General features: G+C 44.8%; 1 protein-coding gene across 1 annotated transcript; it reads left to right on the top strand.

Annotated features, from left to right (window-relative positions):
- Positions 1-989: 989 nt before the first annotated feature.
- zc3h7bb (zinc finger CCCH-type containing 7Bb) lies at positions 990-13668 on the top strand. Its single transcript, XM_070851607.1, has 21 exons — positions 990-1224; positions 2094-2155; positions 2370-2406; positions 2682-2879; positions 3507-3665; positions 3939-4079; positions 4173-4215; positions 4322-4563; positions 4655-4949; positions 5318-5376; positions 5553-5652; positions 5963-6124; positions 6777-6982; positions 7100-7200; positions 7338-7519; positions 7677-7756; positions 10478-10749; positions 11025-11130; positions 12110-12218; positions 12576-12709; positions 13036-13668. Exons 2-21 carry the CDS (start codon positions 2097-2099, stop codon positions 13069-13071), a joined length of 2721 nt encoding a protein of 906 aa, XP_070707708.1. The 5' UTR covers positions 990-1224; positions 2094-2096; the 3' UTR covers positions 13072-13668.
- The last annotated feature ends 3590 nt before the right edge of the window (positions 13669-17258 follow it).

The raw sequence follows: 17258 nt of genomic DNA on the forward strand, positions 1-17258 counted from the left end.
TGAATTAATACATTAAAAAACAACTCAAGGTCCTCTTATAAGGTAGTAATAAAGGTTGATTAAGTTAAATTGAGTTCAGACACCACCAGTTTTATATCCTAACCCATGACTATAATTTAGACAGTCCCACTAAAAGTTGCTTGAGGAACTCTGAAAACCTCTATAAAGGTGTGAAAAGTTATTTGGTTTCCTTACTGGGATGTGTGTTGCAACTGTGTCAGAAGTTGAGGAGGTCAGATAAGTTCTCAGAGGGGGAGGCCCCCACACAGAGGGCAGGACTGACTCCTCCATGTGGTCCCCAGTCAGGTGTAGGCGACTCAGATACTCCGACCCCCTCATGGCAGAACTCGTAGGCCAGACGCTCACCTGTGAGGAGGACAGAGAAGATCACTGAAACCCTCAGGCTGAATTACACAAGGAGCCGGAGGGCCGTAGGTTCAAGACCACACAGATCAACAAGGTCATCCACGCTCAGAAGACCTGCACACATGATTGTCTTTTTCTACTATCAAATCCGAGCAAGGTGTGTGTGTGTGAGGAGATGTTTGAGATTCAAGGGAGCAAGTACCAGGAATGAGTGTACATTTACTCCAGTACTGTTCAGCTACGAGAAATTGATACCTCACTTCATATGTCAAATATTAAACTTCTTATATTGTAAGTATATATTATACTTTTTACAGTACACTACATTTATTTTACTTGATAATGCTTTTTTTGTAAGATCTGACATACAGAATATTAAAGCTGTTATAGATTGAAGTGGGTAAAGTTGAAAAAGGCCATGCTGCACATTTTCTACTAAAGTAGAAGCAAACATTTTGAAAACAGTACCTGTATTAGTGATGGCTTCTTCTGTCCCCACTCTCACTGAAGTAAAGGGGTTTGATAGTTTGTCCAGCTCTGTAGAGGACTCTCATCATCAGTGACACACTTCTGCTGCCCTCCCGTGGCCGCACTCCTGCTGGGGGACTTGTTGCGGTGCTGCACTGGCAAAAACAGCTAGCAGTTAGCTAGCTAGCTAGCGTTAGCCAGCCAGTGCCGAGCAGCAGCAGCAGCGCAGACAAACTCGTGCTCCGTCCACTTACCAATGACAGGGACACTCAACTTACAGATATGCGCTTGGATATTTACTGATATTTTGCTGGCTAGTTTCTGCAGTCTTTACCGCCAACGCCCCGTGAAGCAATCTCAGATCTGAAAAGTGCAGTAACTCAACTCTCGGTGAGTTGCCGTGCTAAGTGAGGGCTTTGGCTATTAGCTGGAGCCTCACTAAATTAAATTAGCTAACTTTCCTGGTAGCTAGTTAACACTGGGTTTATGTTGGGCGTAGCTGTGCATGTCAGCTCAACAATTATTCCTCGTAAAATGGAAATGAAACGATTCAAATTTCGAAGATGGTCAGACATTTTTTAAAGCTAATTTTGCTTAAATTTCTGTAGCTAAGCTAAGATAGAGTGGGTAACATTCAGGCTGAGTGAGCAAGTGGCGCTAGCCGGCTAATCCTAACTAACGATGGGTAAACTCAGGTAGCGTTAACTAGCTATAATAACTAGCAACTAACCCGGTGCAGGTCGTGTGTTTTTACATGCATCGCTGTGGGAGTGATGTTTAGTTGGAGTTGATCTGTAAGCATGCTTAGCCTGTGCTAACGTTAGCTAGCGTTTTAATTTCCCCAACATTGTTATGGCTAACGATTAAAATTGTCTTTAACGCCCAGATGATCTCACCAATAAAATTGCAATTTATGCGTTAAATATTTCTCTGATCCAGAGTGTCATTCTCCGGGTATGAAAATGATAACGTAGCTAATGCTAACCAACAGCCAGCTTCACCGCTAACTGTCCCCGCTGTTTGTTTACGCAAATCCGATGATTGTTTAGCGTGTTGTAGTGGCAGGCCTTAGCTTGTCCAGGACGACTGTAAGTATTCAGCACTACAGGTATTTAATGAATCCAGAGCATAACCTTATCCACAGAGCACCGATGCTGTGTGTGGATACTTCGGCCACAGCTGTCAAAGCTGTTGATGCTGTTGATGCTAAGAAGTGGAGATTTGAGCTTGTTGCAAGTCAACCTTGTGTTTACCCCCAGGTTATGGATCCTGATCGACAGAAACGAAGAGAGGAAATCCAGAAAGCAATGAGCTTTATACAGTAAGCATACACTTTGTACTGACTTTAAATAATGTCCCATATTTTCCCTCTGTTTCTCTGTATCAGGGCAACAGTAATCGACCCCCGGGGGTGAATAAAGTATTTCTGATTCTGAAATCTCTCCTGTACAGCTAACCATCAGTAGCATGAGCAGACCTCATGTATGCACATGTATGTGGAGAACAATGACAGCCTTCTTCTTTTCTGCCCACAGGTCATCTTTGCCTTTCCCAGAGCCAGAGAGTTATGAGGTGTGTATCGATCCGTATTATTCCATTTTTAAAAACCTTTTTATCAACAAGGACCATTCTCACCTTTTCTATTATCTCCTGGACCTAGATTTGAGGTCAGACTTTGTCATTTATCTCGTCCTGAATCTTTTTTACTCTTGCCTCTTCTTCTTCCCCCTGTCTTTCTGACCATCTCGTATTACCTTCCCGTGCTTTTTCTTATCCACCCTCTCCCTTTTCAACCCCCCTCCCATTATTCAATATCTTTTTGACCTCTCCCTACACGTTCCCTTCAGGCATTTCTGACCCAGTTGGTGTGTAACTTGCTGGACGAGGGCAATTCTTGTTTTCGAGACGGGGACTGGCGTCAGGCGACCCAGCAGTATGGAGAGGGGATCAGTGTTGCCCGCTACGCTCAGGCTGAGGCCCTCGTCATCCCCCACGAGCTGCTGGAGAGCCTCTATGTCAACAGGGCCGCTGCCTACTACCAGACGGTGAGGGAAACGGAGAAAGGGGATATGTCACTTGTGGAGGATTAGAAAACGCAGCAGGCAATGTGTCAGTTTAACTTTTAAGCAGTTACCGGTAAACAGCTTTTGAAAATGAGTTTTTTATTATCTAATGGACCCAACTGTGGAAGTGATGTTCAGCCTCATAACATTTACAGCATAGTTTCCCTTGTTCAGCGCCACAACTTATGAATATAGAATAGCATCTTTTAATCACTGTGCTTACATGCAAGGAGCAAATCCTTTTTGTGACAGCAAACAGTGACGTTAACGCGAAATGTTGTGATTATAATTAGTGACGTATCTGATAATGCTGTGGTGAAATACGGGCGTTTAGTCTGTGAATGCGGTCATTATATCAAGGTGTTGTTGCCAGGTTTACAATGCTAAAGTAATGTTCAGCACTGTTCCTAGCAGGAATTTCCTGTCACGATGTCCACGTTCAATACTACTAAGTTGCATTCTACAGTAGAAAGTTTTTCTCTATTAAAATCTCTTCCCGTTGGGATTGATTTAACTCTTGTGCAGGTTTTTGTTGCGTGTAAAATTACACTTAAATTCCAAAGCCTTTCTTGTTCTTATTGTACATCTGTGGGTTATTTTCTGTCACAGAGGGAGTATGAGCGCGGCGTTCAGGACTGTGACAGTGCGCTGTGCGTGTCAGAAGGCAGTCGCAGGGCTTTGTACCGCAAAGCACTCTGTCTGAGGGAGCTGGGACGACTCAGAGAGGCCTACGAGTGTGGAACCAAATGTCTCCTCACAGCACCACACGTACGTCATCAACGCTGAAAGTATTAACGCCAGTGACTTTTTCCCACAGCATTTTTAAGATTTAGTTTACAATGGAGATTAGTTAGTTGAGATTCAAGCGCTTTAGTTTGTGCAGAGTGAATTTCAATGTCAGTTTACGTGTTGAGTCATCGATATGATTTATTTGACTTCACTGGCCTTGTGTTCCACATTATAGTTTGTATTAAAGTGAATGAAACGTACCCTTACCCCCGGTAAGTGGGACCTCCCTTGTTTTTGCGATTCATCTTATAGGACAGGCTGGTGAGTGACTTGGCCCAGGATCTGGCCACAAAACTGGGGCTAAAGGGACGTAAAGCTTACGTCAGCCCACAGACAGAGTCCACAGCCACAGAAGGGGAGAGTCATGGGGAGACGTCCCCACCCACAGGAGAGGTGGGTGCTGTTGTTGCAGGGTAGAGTTACATACTTGGTGACCCATTGAAAGGCTCATCAAATCTTTTTTTTTTTTTTTTCTGTTTTCTACAGTTGTCCTCTAATGGGCTGGAATCTCTGGGTGACATTGGACCAGGTATGACAAACTGGCAAACCTTGAACATGTCTGCTCCTGCCCAGACGCCCTGTCTGTTTCCCATACTTATGTCCTTCCCTCCGTTGCTGTTTTTTGTCCTCATCAGCGGACCTGTCTAGTGCGCAGTGCATCCCTGCTCCTTTGGCAACACCCATCCCAGTCAGTGATGACCCAGCGACCTCCGTGGTGACCCCATGCACCGACCTGTCGGAGAGCCCCAGCAGCCAGGCCCTGCCTCCCATGCCGTACTCCGTTCCTGTGTCAGAGCACATGGAGGAATGCAGCAGCAGCATCATCAAAGACGAGCTTGACAGTCTGCTGGAGCGCATCCCCAAGAAAGTCAGTGAGGTGAGTGAACGACAGATGAGCGAGAAACCACCACAGTGTGACCAGAATTGGGTTTTATTTTGACATTTGTTTACTCTGTGTCCTGACGCAGAGTCCAGTCCAGGGTGCCATACCAACTAACCTCCCCAACACAGCGGTGGGTCTTCGGCCTCCATACTCCCCGAGCCTTCCAGCCCCGTCACCCCAGCTTCCCCCTGCCTTCTTCACCTCGTCCATCAGTGAAATGCCCCCTCTGGAGCCTTACTCGCCGCTGGCCCAGCGGGACCAGGGCTCCACCCAGGCGCAGGACGCACTGGGAGGCTTCCCCACAGGGCCCACAGACGGAGAAGCAAAGGCAGGGGTCGCCGCTGGTGGGCTAGATTCGCTGTCTGAATACACTCTCCCTGGTGAGCAAAGGGATAAAGTTTTGATATGTTTCTATCCAATTTAGGGAAAACTGTGAACTGTTAACACGTAGCACACGACACTGCCATTTACTCAAAAGTGATTATGCGACAGGATGAAAAGCATTCCAGCTATAAGGGTAAAAACTCTAAATTTAACTGAATGATGATTTGAGTCCCAACAAGTCACTGGTTGCCAGGTTATCTTATCTTTATGACTCCTTTGCAATGTCTTAGCGAGCTCTTGCTTAGTTACCAGAGCGCAGTTCCCAGGGAGTTGGCTTGAACCTGTGTGTCAGCAGCAGACGGCGTGAGTCAGCACCATTTCAAAATTGTGTCTGACATCACTGTCCTTGTGTTTTGGTCTTCAGGGGGACGAGTGTGTCACAGCTTCATCCCTGGAATGCGCAACCACAGCGCTGCACATGCAGTGAGTAACACGCACACACACGCTGCTTCGTTAGTTAAATTCTCTTCGTCACCTCTTGCAGGATCAAATGTTTTGTTAATACTGCCTGTCTTTATTAATTAGCAGCCATACTTGACTATGCCGCTAATTAGCCCTTGTGTTTAACATCACATCTCTGTGCCCCCCCTCTTCTTCAGAATGGTCCTGCAGGAACCAACCTCTCTCTGCTCTCCAGGAATCCTCTGGCAGCCACACATGAGTTTCGGCAGGCCTGCCATGCCTGTTACAGTCGAATAGGTTGGTTCAAGTTGCCGACTTCTGAGTCTCTTTCTCTTACTAGCCTGTGACCAGTAACTCTTTTCTCTAATTTTCTTTCAAAAATGCTCACAGCAGGATGATGCAGTACTTCTGTCTCCTTTGGCACAGCAACTGTGTGTGTCATGTGGAATATAATATGTTTAGTCATTAAAGGCGTCTATCTCTGACCAGTAGGAATCACAACATCATTTACAAAATGTATCTCATCTTACAAGACTCCTAAAAAAGCTGTAGTAATTATTTGTTTTACAGGATAATTTCATCTCCTCTTTCCTCCTCTTGGTCACAGGTCCACGAGTGATGGACTACAAGTACCAGCCGGAGGCAGCACACCGTTGCAAAAGGGATGTGCTGCTGTGCCGCCTCAAAAACACAGATGATCCTACGTGGAAGAGGATCCGACCACGGCCTGCACGGAACAACTTCCTGGGGGCATTTGTACTCTGTAAAGGTATGTGAGGCGTGTATAGCCCAATTCAGACTAAAGATTTATCATGAGACGAGTTGCAACTACTTGCAATGTGCTGGTCTGCAACGTTCTGAAAGTTTACACCCATGTGACTAGACGTGATGGTGTATCATCTCCATAGAAACAACTCAGCTTTTCTTGCAGGTGCATATAATTTATAGTTAACTATGAATGAGGACAGTGAGTGAGTTCATTTCTACAGTTGCATTTCTAGTATTGATGAAACTACGAAGAAAAAAAAAACAAAAAACGAGAGGGTCGAGACTTTGCTGTGCACTTGAGATCTCGCAGCTCTGTTGTTTAGAGGAGGTTTTCTCCATCTAAGACCCCATTTCCACCATCTGACAGTTTGCTGACTTGACCAGCTGACAGGTGATGTGCCTTACTTCCTCAAACAAGCCACTGGCGATTTGACAAGCTGAGTCACAGGAAACTCCATCAGCCGGCTGTAGTTAACCTGAGATGGGCCAGCTCACACCGCTGCAACTTTTCCCTGCGACATTTTAAAACAGTTATGTCTCGTTGCGAAGCTGCTCTAAAGTAGGCTCTACTTAAAATAAATTTGTGAAACAACCAAACAGAGTTGAATAATGGCAGAAAGTGAGTTTATACTCTCTCTCTCTTGGTACTGCAGAGGTGCAGGAGCGTCAGGAGTGCCAGTATGGGGAGAACTGTACCTTTGCCTACTGCCAGGAGGAGATTGATGTGTGGACCCAGGAGAGGAAGGGTGCACTGAGCCGAGAGCTGCTGTTCGATCCGCTGGGCAGCACCGAGAGACGGGCTCTCAGCGTCACCAGGCTGCTGCAGCTGCACATGGGCATGTTCATGTTCCTCTGTGAGGTGAGACTCCTGTCTGTGGGTCTCGTGCTTTTTTTTTGGTCTCTTTAGACCAGCACTTGTGGAGCATTAGAGCAACTCCTACCAACACTTGTCTGCATCTCATTCCTCTTTTAACAGGAATGTTTTGACAGTAAGCCTCGCATCATCAGTAAACGCAGCAAAGAAAACTTAGCAGTCTGCTCAAACCTCACAGCTCGACACCCTTTTGATGACAACAAGTGAGTGTAATAGGGTTTTTGTGTCTTCATTGTGCTATAAAAAAAAAAGTCCATTAGCCTGTAGAAACCTGTCTTATTGCTCCTGTACAGGATTGGATTTGGTAAAATTGTATGATTATGGAATTTATCCACTGCAGGTGCCTGGTGCACGTGGTGAGGTCAGCCAATGTGCGCTACAGTAAGGTGCGGCCCCTGCACCCTCTCTGTCAGTTCGACGTGTGTCGCCATGAGGTTCGCTACGGCTGCCAGCGTGAGGACAGCTGCTCCTTCGCTCACTCCGTTATAGAGCTCAAATGCTGGGTCCTGCAGCAGGATACTGGTGGGTAAAACATGCACATCTGTTGTGGTATTTCAACATGGGACGAAAGCATAAAGCCAAATGTATACCGTACTTGTATGAAGTTGATAAAGGAAAGGGTGCTGTTACTTTCCACAGTAAAGTTTTACATGGAGCTGCTCTCCAACGTGTCCCTCAGGTATCACCCATGAAGAGATGGTGCAGGAGTCCAAGAGACACTGGCAGAGGCTGGAGCAGAATGCCCAGAAGCAGCAGAAGGTGAGACAGGAAACAGCACTGAGACAGTTGGATATCTCACTTTTTTTTCTCACCAATTAAGTTTGGCAGTTCCCCGTGTACTACGGTTGTCACTGCAAATGTCCTGTGTTAGCCCTGGTAGAAGGAAGTCACATGAAGCCACACACAGCCAGCTAGTTCTATTCACCTGAAAAGGAACTTCACCTATGGAGCTTTCAGTATCATCCACCATTAATTACATTTTCGCACAAACCGTAGATTAAGAGCATGAAGTTCCTTGTTATGTGTTCAGATGCAGGAGTAATTTATGTGTGAGTTGTTTGAGGGTGAGATCACACCTACTGTTTCGCATTCAGTTTGTCGTTGTGTTTGGTTTGATGCCTGCTGTCTAATTACAAGTCAAACATAGCTGCTGAGTTTAAATCAAATGAACTCACAAGTTGCTTCATTATGATACATACACTGAACAAAAATATAAACGCAACACTTTTGTTTTTGCTCCCATTTTTCATGAGCTGAACTCAAAGATCTAAAACATTTTCTATATACAAAAAAAATATTGTTCACAAATCTGTCTAAATCTGTGTTAGTGAGCACTTCTCCTTTGCCCAGATAATCCATCCCACCTCACAGGTGTGGCATATCAAGGTGCTGATTAGACAGCATGACTATAGCACAGGTGTGCCTTAGGCTGGCCACAATAGAAGGCCACTCTGAAATGTGCAGTTTTATCACAGCACAATGCCACAGATGTCGCAAGTTTTGAGGGAGCGTGCAATTGGCATGCTGACTGCAGGAATGTCCACCAGAGCTGTTGCCCGTGAATTGAATGTTCATTTCTCTACCATAAGCCGTCTCCAAAGACAATTTGGCAGTACATCCAACCGGCCTCACAACCGCAGACCACGTGTAACCGCACCAGCCCAGGACCTCCAAATCCAGCATGTCCACCTCCAAGATCGTCTGAGACCAGCCACCCGGACAGCTGCTGCAACAGTCAGTTTGCATAACCAAAGAATTTCTGCACAAACTGTCAGAAACCGTCTCAGGGAAGCTCATCTGCATGTTCGTCGTCCTCATCGGGGTCTCGACCTGACTGCAGTTCGTCGTCGTGACCGACGCCATTCGATGGCGTCTGGCACGTCGGAGAGGTGTTCTCTTCACGGATGAATCCCGGTTTTCACTGTTCAGGGCAGATGGCAGACAGCGTGTGTGGTGTCGTGTGGGTGAGCGGTTTGCTGATGTCAACGTTGTGGATCGAGTGGCCCATGGTGGCGGTGGGGTTATGGTATGGGCAGGCGTATGTTATGGACAACGAACACAGGTGCATTTTATTGATGGCATTTTGAATGCACAGAGATACCGTGACGAGATCTTGAGGCCTAGTGTTGTGCCATTCATCCACGACCATCACCTCATGTTGCAGCATGATAATGCACGGCCCCATGTTGCAAGAAAGTTGTACACAATTCCTGGAAGCTGAAAACATCCCAGTTCTTGCATGGCCAGCATACTCACCCGGACATGTCACCCATTGAGCATGTTTGGGATGCTCTGGATCAGCATATACGACAGCGTGTTCCAGTTCCTGCCAATATCCAGCAACTTGGCACAGCCATTGAAGAGGAGTGGACCAACACTCCACCTGATCAACTCTATGCGAAGGAGATGTGTTGCACTGCGTGAGGCAATTGGTGGTCACACCAGATACTGACTGGTTTTCTGACCCCCCCAGACCCCCCCAATAAAGCAAAACTGCACATTTCAGAGTGGCCTTTTATTGTGGCCAGCCTAAGGCCCACCTGTGCAATAATCATGCGGTCTAATCAGCACCTTGATATGCCACACCTGGGAGGTGGGATGGATTATCTGGGCAAAGGAGAAGTGCTCACTAACACAGATTTAGACAGATTTGTGAACAATATTTGAGAGAAATGGGTTTTTTTTTCGTTTATAGAAAATGTTTTAGATCTTTGAGTTCAGCTCATGAAAAATGGGAGCAAAAACAAAAGTGTTGCGTTTATATTTTTGTTCAGTGTAGTTTGGTTGCCAGGGTAACCCTGAAAATTCAGTGGTCACGTCTGTGCCACAATCTGGCTGCGACCCAGTTTTGCTCCATCCTCAGCATGCTTTGAAATCCCACCATGAGCATTTCAGATGTGGAGTGTTTTGCCTGGCTTATTGGTTGACTTACTCAGATTTTGTTGATTTAGTCATGGTCCCATGATTTTCATGCTTTTAACATGAGCGAACAGGCTACGTTTCTTATTCTGTCTGATTTAAATGTGTTTCTTCTATGTATTTACAACTTTATTGAGCGATAGCGTACAGACAGCTGATTTAAGTGAAAGTTTTACACATCTCGTCGTCCATGGTGTTAAAAAAAAAACCCAAATTATAAAGTAATATTGAGGTGGTGGTGAAATATACAATTGAAAGTCTGGATGGGGTCTTTTATTTTGAAAAGTGACCAGATTCTTGCCGTTTGACGCCCCTGGTGGGTTTTAGCCTTAAGGCTCCTACAGGACAGGACACCTATTGGCCCCTTAGCAAGGCACCAAACCCTAAATGTTGCCTGGGTGCCATCTCTCCCCACATCGCATGTGTATAAGCCGTGTGTGTGTGTGTGTGTGTTTCTTCTTCACCTGTTTAAAAATATTCTGGCAAAACAGGTCAAACAAAAATTGATTTGTCTGTTTCCTCATTGTTGACTTCTCATTTGCCTCCTCCTGTGTGTTTCAGCCTATCCACATCCCCCATCCGAGCAGCAGCATACCTTCAGGAGGAGTGGGGGGAATGGGGGGTGGGAGCGGAGGAGTAGGGGGAGATGGCATCGGCGGGGGTGGCGTGAGCCCTGTGGGCGGGCTGGGGATTGGAGGATTGGGAGCAATGGCGGGAAGGGGGCGCCCCCTCAACCTGAAAATGAAGTTCGTGTGTGGCCAGTGCTGGAGAGAAGGACAGGTCAATGAGCCGGACAAGAACCTCAAGTACTGCACTGCTAAAGCACGGCACAGGTGAGGCCTGCCTCTCACACACACGCCATCGTTTAGAGTCGCACGAGTCAAAGAAATCCAACCCAGTGTGATCCCCTGTGAAATCTGATCTTTATGGTTGACCGTGCACGTTGCAGTTTATGTGTCACCAACTTTTATTCATGTGTTAAGGACGGTTGTTAAAGTGGCGGTAGAGTCGTAAAGCGAAGGACAAAATGAAACTTGTCGCTGTTTTTAGTCTTTAGGTTTGTCTCCTTTGCTTGTTTGAACTTATGTCGACTCTCTTGTCGCCTTAGCTGGACGAAGGAGCGCCGGGTCCTGCTGGTGAAATCTTTTGAGAAGAAGAAGTGGGTTGTTGTTCGGCCCCTGCCTTTCTCCCGCACCTATCCACAGCAATATGACGTGAGTTCCTACTACTTTACTTGGTCACACTCTTTTCTCGTCTCCGCCCCTCTGCTGTTCTCACATGCTGAGTACATCTGACTCTGTTTCTGCCCTGAGGGCATGCAGGGTTGTAAACTTCCTTACACCTGCACCTTATTATTCTGTCACTGCCAGTGTGTCTTTGACAGTGTTTTTGACACTAGGCTGCAGTGAGTAACACAGTAATTGTATAATTACCACATTCCACTGATAAGACAGAATTCATTTTAAGGTGTTTTTAAAAGATCAGTGTATTTTATCCAACTACAGGTGATGCAGCACTAGTTTTCCACAACAAAGGGATATTTTCACAAGAGGTTACAGCTGGCTAATTAGATCTAACAGGAGAATCTACTGCAGGCCTGGCCAACCCGCAGCTCACGAGCCGCATGCGGCTATGTGCAGACTTGATTGAACTGAGAGTTTGTGTGTTTGAGAGGTGCACACAATGTTCACATTGACTGTCCCCTGGTCTGCCAGCAGAGGTTCAAGTCCATTTCTGTCAAAATAGTTTGAGGTGTTGTATTAATATTTAATTTATAATTAATCAATAAATCTGACTGAGCAGAGGCACGTGTCTGTGCCTGCATCTGTGTGGGTGTGTGAGAGTGTGGGTGTGTGTGTGTAAGGGGGTGATAGTGTGAGGGAGTGTGTGTCTCTGGGAGGTTATGTCTGTGATTATGCGTGTGTGTCAAGTATTGTGATTTTTTTATTCTTTTATTTTCATTCTGCATGTATGTGAGAGTGAAATATAGAGAGAGGGAGACAGGCAGAGAGCAAAAGAGAGAAGAGACAGTGACAGGAGGAGAAACGGGTGCCCGTGTGTTTGATGTGGCTCTTTGCAGTAACACAGTGAAAATTGTGGCTCTTAGTCTCTGACTGGTTGGCCACCGCTGGTCTATTGCAATGCTGCAAGCATCCCTCTGTAACCCTTTACTTTTGCCTGTGTTTCATCCAGATGTGCGTGCATGTGATGAAGCAGAAGAAGTGCCACTACATTGGGAACTGCTCATTCGCTCACAGTCTGGAGGAGAGGGACGTCTGGACGTACATGAAGAACAACAGCTGTAAGCTCCTGGTTCCATGTAGAACCATTGCACTTACAGATTGGTGCATTTAGAGCCTTTAAATATGCAAATGGTACACAAGAGTGTGAGCTGTACTTCACACCTTCAGATTTGGATTTAGTCATTGTGTTATTAATTGTAATTTGAATGTGATGGGTTTGAGTTTGTCATTTTGTCTCTAATATGTTTTTATATATTTTATCTAGGTCCGTTTTATTATGTCTAGTCATGGCCTCTGGTCTGTGTGTCTCCTTCCGCCCACCACCACACTCACAATGCATTAAAACAGAGTGTTGATCTGCGTAACACACCGTATTCAAGGTCAGTTTCTCTCTTCTTTCTAACCTCACCCTATAGTGAGAGACATGCAACAGATGTACGAACTGTGGCTGCAGCTGACCAATCAGAGCAGACGCACAGACAGCTCTGCGGTGACGCCGCCCCCAGAGGACAAGCAGGTCACCATAACGGCAGATTACACAGAAAGCATGGTGAGTGGTTATGACACTACAGTCGGACATAAAACCTCTCACACGTTTTTCTTTTCAGTGAGTGCGGCACATGGATTTTCTCCACTGATGTGTCAGGAAAAGAACCTGTTGATTCTAAAATAATGTAGTATTCTGCATCATGACTTTAGTGCTTAGTGGGAACTAACTGGAGACTGTTGGTTTCATTATTGCAGCACAGCTTTCCTTGGGGATTGAAGAATAAAACAGAAATTAAGTGGTGTCTGAAATTTGTACAAATTTGATGTGACGATTGCCGAGTGTTGGAGATGAGCTGTGTTGATGTGTGTTGATGTGTGTTGTTCCAGGGAGGCCAGCGGTTGTCAGACGGGGATGAACTCTGAGTGTTGCTGTGAGAAGACGGGCAGCTGATCGCCGCTGAGCTGCAGACACAGACAGACAGGCCCGCCATACGAGCTCCACCTGAACAGCCTGTCACTTGGCCTGTCTGACCTCCTCTAGCACATTGCCAGCAGTGTGAGAGCAGACACACAACACAATAGTCGACCCCACCCCAAATTACAATACACACACACACACACACACACACACACACTCTTCCACACAGCACACAATACACAAATCACAGGCACCAACTAACACAAAGAGAAAGCTTTGTAAGTGAAAAGAAAAGGACTTGGCATTAGCATTGTTTTAATATCATGCTGCAGTTACACACAGCACCTTTAGGTTCCCCCTCCGCAAATTATACCGCAATAATTCCACAGACAACTAGTTTTGCTCTGACTAAAATAATCAACTAGTACTCCCTAGTGCTCTTGAGTATTTCTTTTCTTTCTTTTTTTTTTTTTTTTTTAATCCTTGCAGCACTGAAACAATTCTTGGGTGGGCGCGCTGGCCGCAGCTCCTAAATTTAGCTTGGTGATTGTTCAAAATTGATTTGAGGCTTGGCACTCCTATGGTTAAAGTTTTTTGTTTTTTTTTTTGTTTTTTTTAGACTTGGGAGTGCCAAAACACCAAGCTCTCAGTGCTGTCAAAAGCAATCAAGACTGAAGTCTTGCAAAAAGAGGTTCTTGGGGGGGACATTCCTCGATGAGCTGCATAACAACCAAATCCTCCTCTCCTTCCTTCATGGGGATATAGTGAGAGGGTCAAAATAACTTTCTGATGATTCTGAGCGTGATATATTTTTCTTTTTTTTTCCCAAGGGGAGTTGTACTTCCTTGTTGTATTGTCTGCCATATTGGTAGAACGCTATGAATGTAATGCCTGCACGGGCCTTTAAAACTAGGAAATTAGTCATTTAAAACGTTGCTGTGGTTGTGGAATGTATGCAGGTATACTTACACGCCCCTGCTCCTAAAAAAACTACCCCCCTCCTCCCCCTCTTTATTGATTTAGAAAATGGCTGGTTGATAGCTGGTTATGTATTCATACCAACCATTCCTGCATGGGATGAGCACAGACATGCACACACTGTCATGTATAAACCTCGCAGTTGCTGTCAGCTGTTGCCCAGGTGAAGCAAAGTGTGCTTGAAAGTCGGCTCCTCTCAGGTTGACAAAACGGGGTGGTGGTGGGGTGGGGGGGGATAGAAAATCTCAATCGCCTGTAGCTAATGGCTCAACAATTGCTGCCAATGCGACCGAGGTGCTATTCACCATCATGTACAGTAAACTCTTATCGGTTAGCAGCTGACAGATGTGAAGCTGGGGTAGGAGGGCGACAGGAAAGTGACTGCAGCACACATACAGAGTCCCGGCAAGAGCTGCTCTCGGCAATAGATCAGTTCAGACCGCAGATGCCCATTAAAAAATGATGACCTCACTTTGACTGGAGAACAGTGTGTGTGCAGAAGACTTCAGTTGTGAAAAAAGATGAGAGCTCTGTATTAATAAAAGGAAAAAATGATCATAATTTAAAGAGTGAAAAGTTGGGCGCAAAAGTCTACTGAAAGAATTGAAGATTATTGAGAATGTATTTTTCTATAGTTTATTATGAGAATATTTCAGATAATTTGAAAAGTGAGTGCAAGTTGCCACTATTTCAGTCGAACAGGGGTCATTATTTCTCTGAAAACCAATCATGCCCCCGCAGCCTTCAAATGGAAACCTGTGTTCCTCATATGCATCCAAGTGTTAATGTTCCCCATAGCTAATGGTAGCCCCTAAGATTGCCCCTGTCGCTATGGGAAACCTGCTAGCTCGAGACAGGGAAACAATTCGCACCCCATATTGTGCCTATAAACAACACAACAACATGTGACACGAACACACATGCAAAAACATGCGCACACACACGGAGGCAGGATATCTGTTGCCATCTTATTCTAGCCTTTACTATGGACAGAGACACGATGGAGGTATGTCTATATTCAGATACATATACACACATATTAAACATATTTACAAATAATGGTATATTACTAATAATAATTGATAACTTAGCGGTTAAGCTTAATAAATATATAACCTGAAAGCCTGTATTGATTACATAGAAGAACTTCTTGTTATTGAGGTATTGCTATAATGACATGTATCGCTGAACTAGATGACTATAGTAATTTTTTTTTTTTTTTTAATGATTCTTTTTATTTTGTAATTTTCCCTTCTGTGTGGGTTGTTCCAGACAGGGTTGGTAATGAAGGGTTTGCAGCAGAGATTGATTTCAGTTTCAGGCTCAGCGTGTTGATTAGGGTTAAAGGGTTGAATCTTTTACACCGAGAGCAGAGGGAGAAGATATTGAGTGAGTTTTTTTTTTTTTTCTTCTTTGTGCATAAGCGCAGCAGCTAGACCAGATGCACAGAATATGGACATGTTTCCTGTTCTGCAATATGTTGTCCGTGCATTAAATCAACACACGGCTTAAATATTCTAACTACTGACATTACGCCCAATTAGTACTGAAAAACATTACGGTCAATTGGGGCAAAATGTTTGGAGAAAAAAAAAAAGTAAAGAGACATTTTACCAGTTGAAAAGATCTTCGCAGCCGTTTTGATTGGAGTGTTGATAATGAGCGCTTGTCTGGAACAGCCCAGGTATTAGCTTCTTTGAGGGATCGTATTACTACTACTCCTAGTATTATGATGAATATGATGACGATAATGATTGCTATCTATTGACTATTTCTATTTCTTCTCTATATGCTATTGATATATGTATGTTAATTGCAATGTATAACTCTCTTTATATATGTATCCATGTATGAATATAATAATTGACAGTAAATATGCGTCTGTGTATGCAGCAGCGCACAGCTCTGTCTGGGAGGCAGTGAGCAGAAAACGTCCAGCCTCTGATATTCGGCGCAAGGCTCTCAAACCTTTTAATCCTACAGGTGCTGACGTCGGTTATCAGCTAGCAAACAGCTGTAGCACAAGGCATTTTACACAGTACAGCAGACATGCTACATGTGAATGTTGGGAGCTCTGTGTGTCGTGTTTGGGCACTGGCCAAAGGAGGAACAAAACAAAAAAAAAGAGACTTGGTGACTTAAAGTTTATAGTGTATGTACTGTCTCCCCTTTGCAGATGCCAGCAGCAGAGCTCCCTGCTCACTGCCTGTGCTGTGCGTTTCTGTTAAAATGGATTAACCAGGCAGAGACAGATCTGGAAACCGAAGCATACATGGTAGCCTATATACTCCCGTATAGCGCCTTATTCGATATACTACACTTATAAGATGATACATACCCCTATTGTATAATCCTGCTTACTATATACAGTATATGATACCTGATACCTATTATAATACTTAGACACCCTTATAAGGTAATTTAGATAAGAGATGGTGGAGCTGTTTTTTTCTCTGTGGCTGTGGAAGAGTTTGCTGTGGTCAGTAATGTGTTCCAATCTTGTTTTTCAGGGTGTTGTTAGAAGAGTGCCGCACACTCAAATGCTCTTTATAATTCAATTGTTGTCAGTTCAGGATATTCGCAAAAGCAGCCAGGACGGAAAGTCGGCCACCAGCTTTATCTTAAGTTTGGCTACCGCTGGGAAACAAAGCGAAGGTTTGAATTTGATTTTCAAAGTTCCACTTGGCTACATTAAATATGAATATGGCTGGTATTTTTTAAATATGCGTTCGCCCAGTGTGACAAGTGGACAAAACAATTGCCCATCCATGTTTGATTTCCTGCCTTTTTTTAAAGACGTGTTGGATTGTTACAGAAAAAGAAAAAGCAGAGCATTTGAGGGGGGAGGCTCCTCTTCCATTGTTGGAGAAAGGTCGGCATTCATGATGTGATACCTGCGCTGCATGCTCTGTGTGCGCGCTGTTAAAGGCAGGAGGACAATGACACAAACCAAAGGCGAGGCAGGTTTCTGCTACTGTAGCTGCACTCATGGCAAATCTCACATTGCATTTTACTGCATTAGCTCAGATTTTCCGACTTAAACCTCACAGAGCGTACACTCTGTCAGCCTAATTACCAAATACTGCCGGTTGCCATTTTTTGCTGAGATGACGAAAACGATCTTTGAACTTTGACCGTGGTGCTCGAATCACTGTATGAACTGTGTCACGATAAAACAATCCAATTCAGACTGTTAATAGATGTCAGATCAATG

Source organism: Pempheris klunzingeri, chromosome 20, assembly GCF_042242105.1.
Source record: "Pempheris klunzingeri isolate RE-2024b chromosome 20, fPemKlu1.hap1, whole genome shotgun sequence".
Lineage (NCBI taxonomy): Eukaryota > Metazoa > Chordata > Actinopteri > Acropomatiformes > Pempheridae > Pempheris > Pempheris klunzingeri.

Bases quoted from the DNA above. Each gene is read 5' to 3' on its own strand.
- zc3h7bb (XM_070851607.1), top strand. From the start codon at position 2,097: ATGGATCCTGATCGACAGAAACGAAGAGAGGAAATCCAGAAAGCAATG. The intron at 2,407-2,681 runs GTGTGTATCGAT...CGTTCCCTTCAG, and splicing joins CAGAGCCAGAGAGTTATGAG to GCATTTCTGACCCAGTTGGT. The intron at 3,666-3,938 runs GTACGTCATCAA...TTCATCTTATAG, and splicing joins GTCTCCTCACAGCACCACAC to GACAGGCTGGTGAGTGACTT.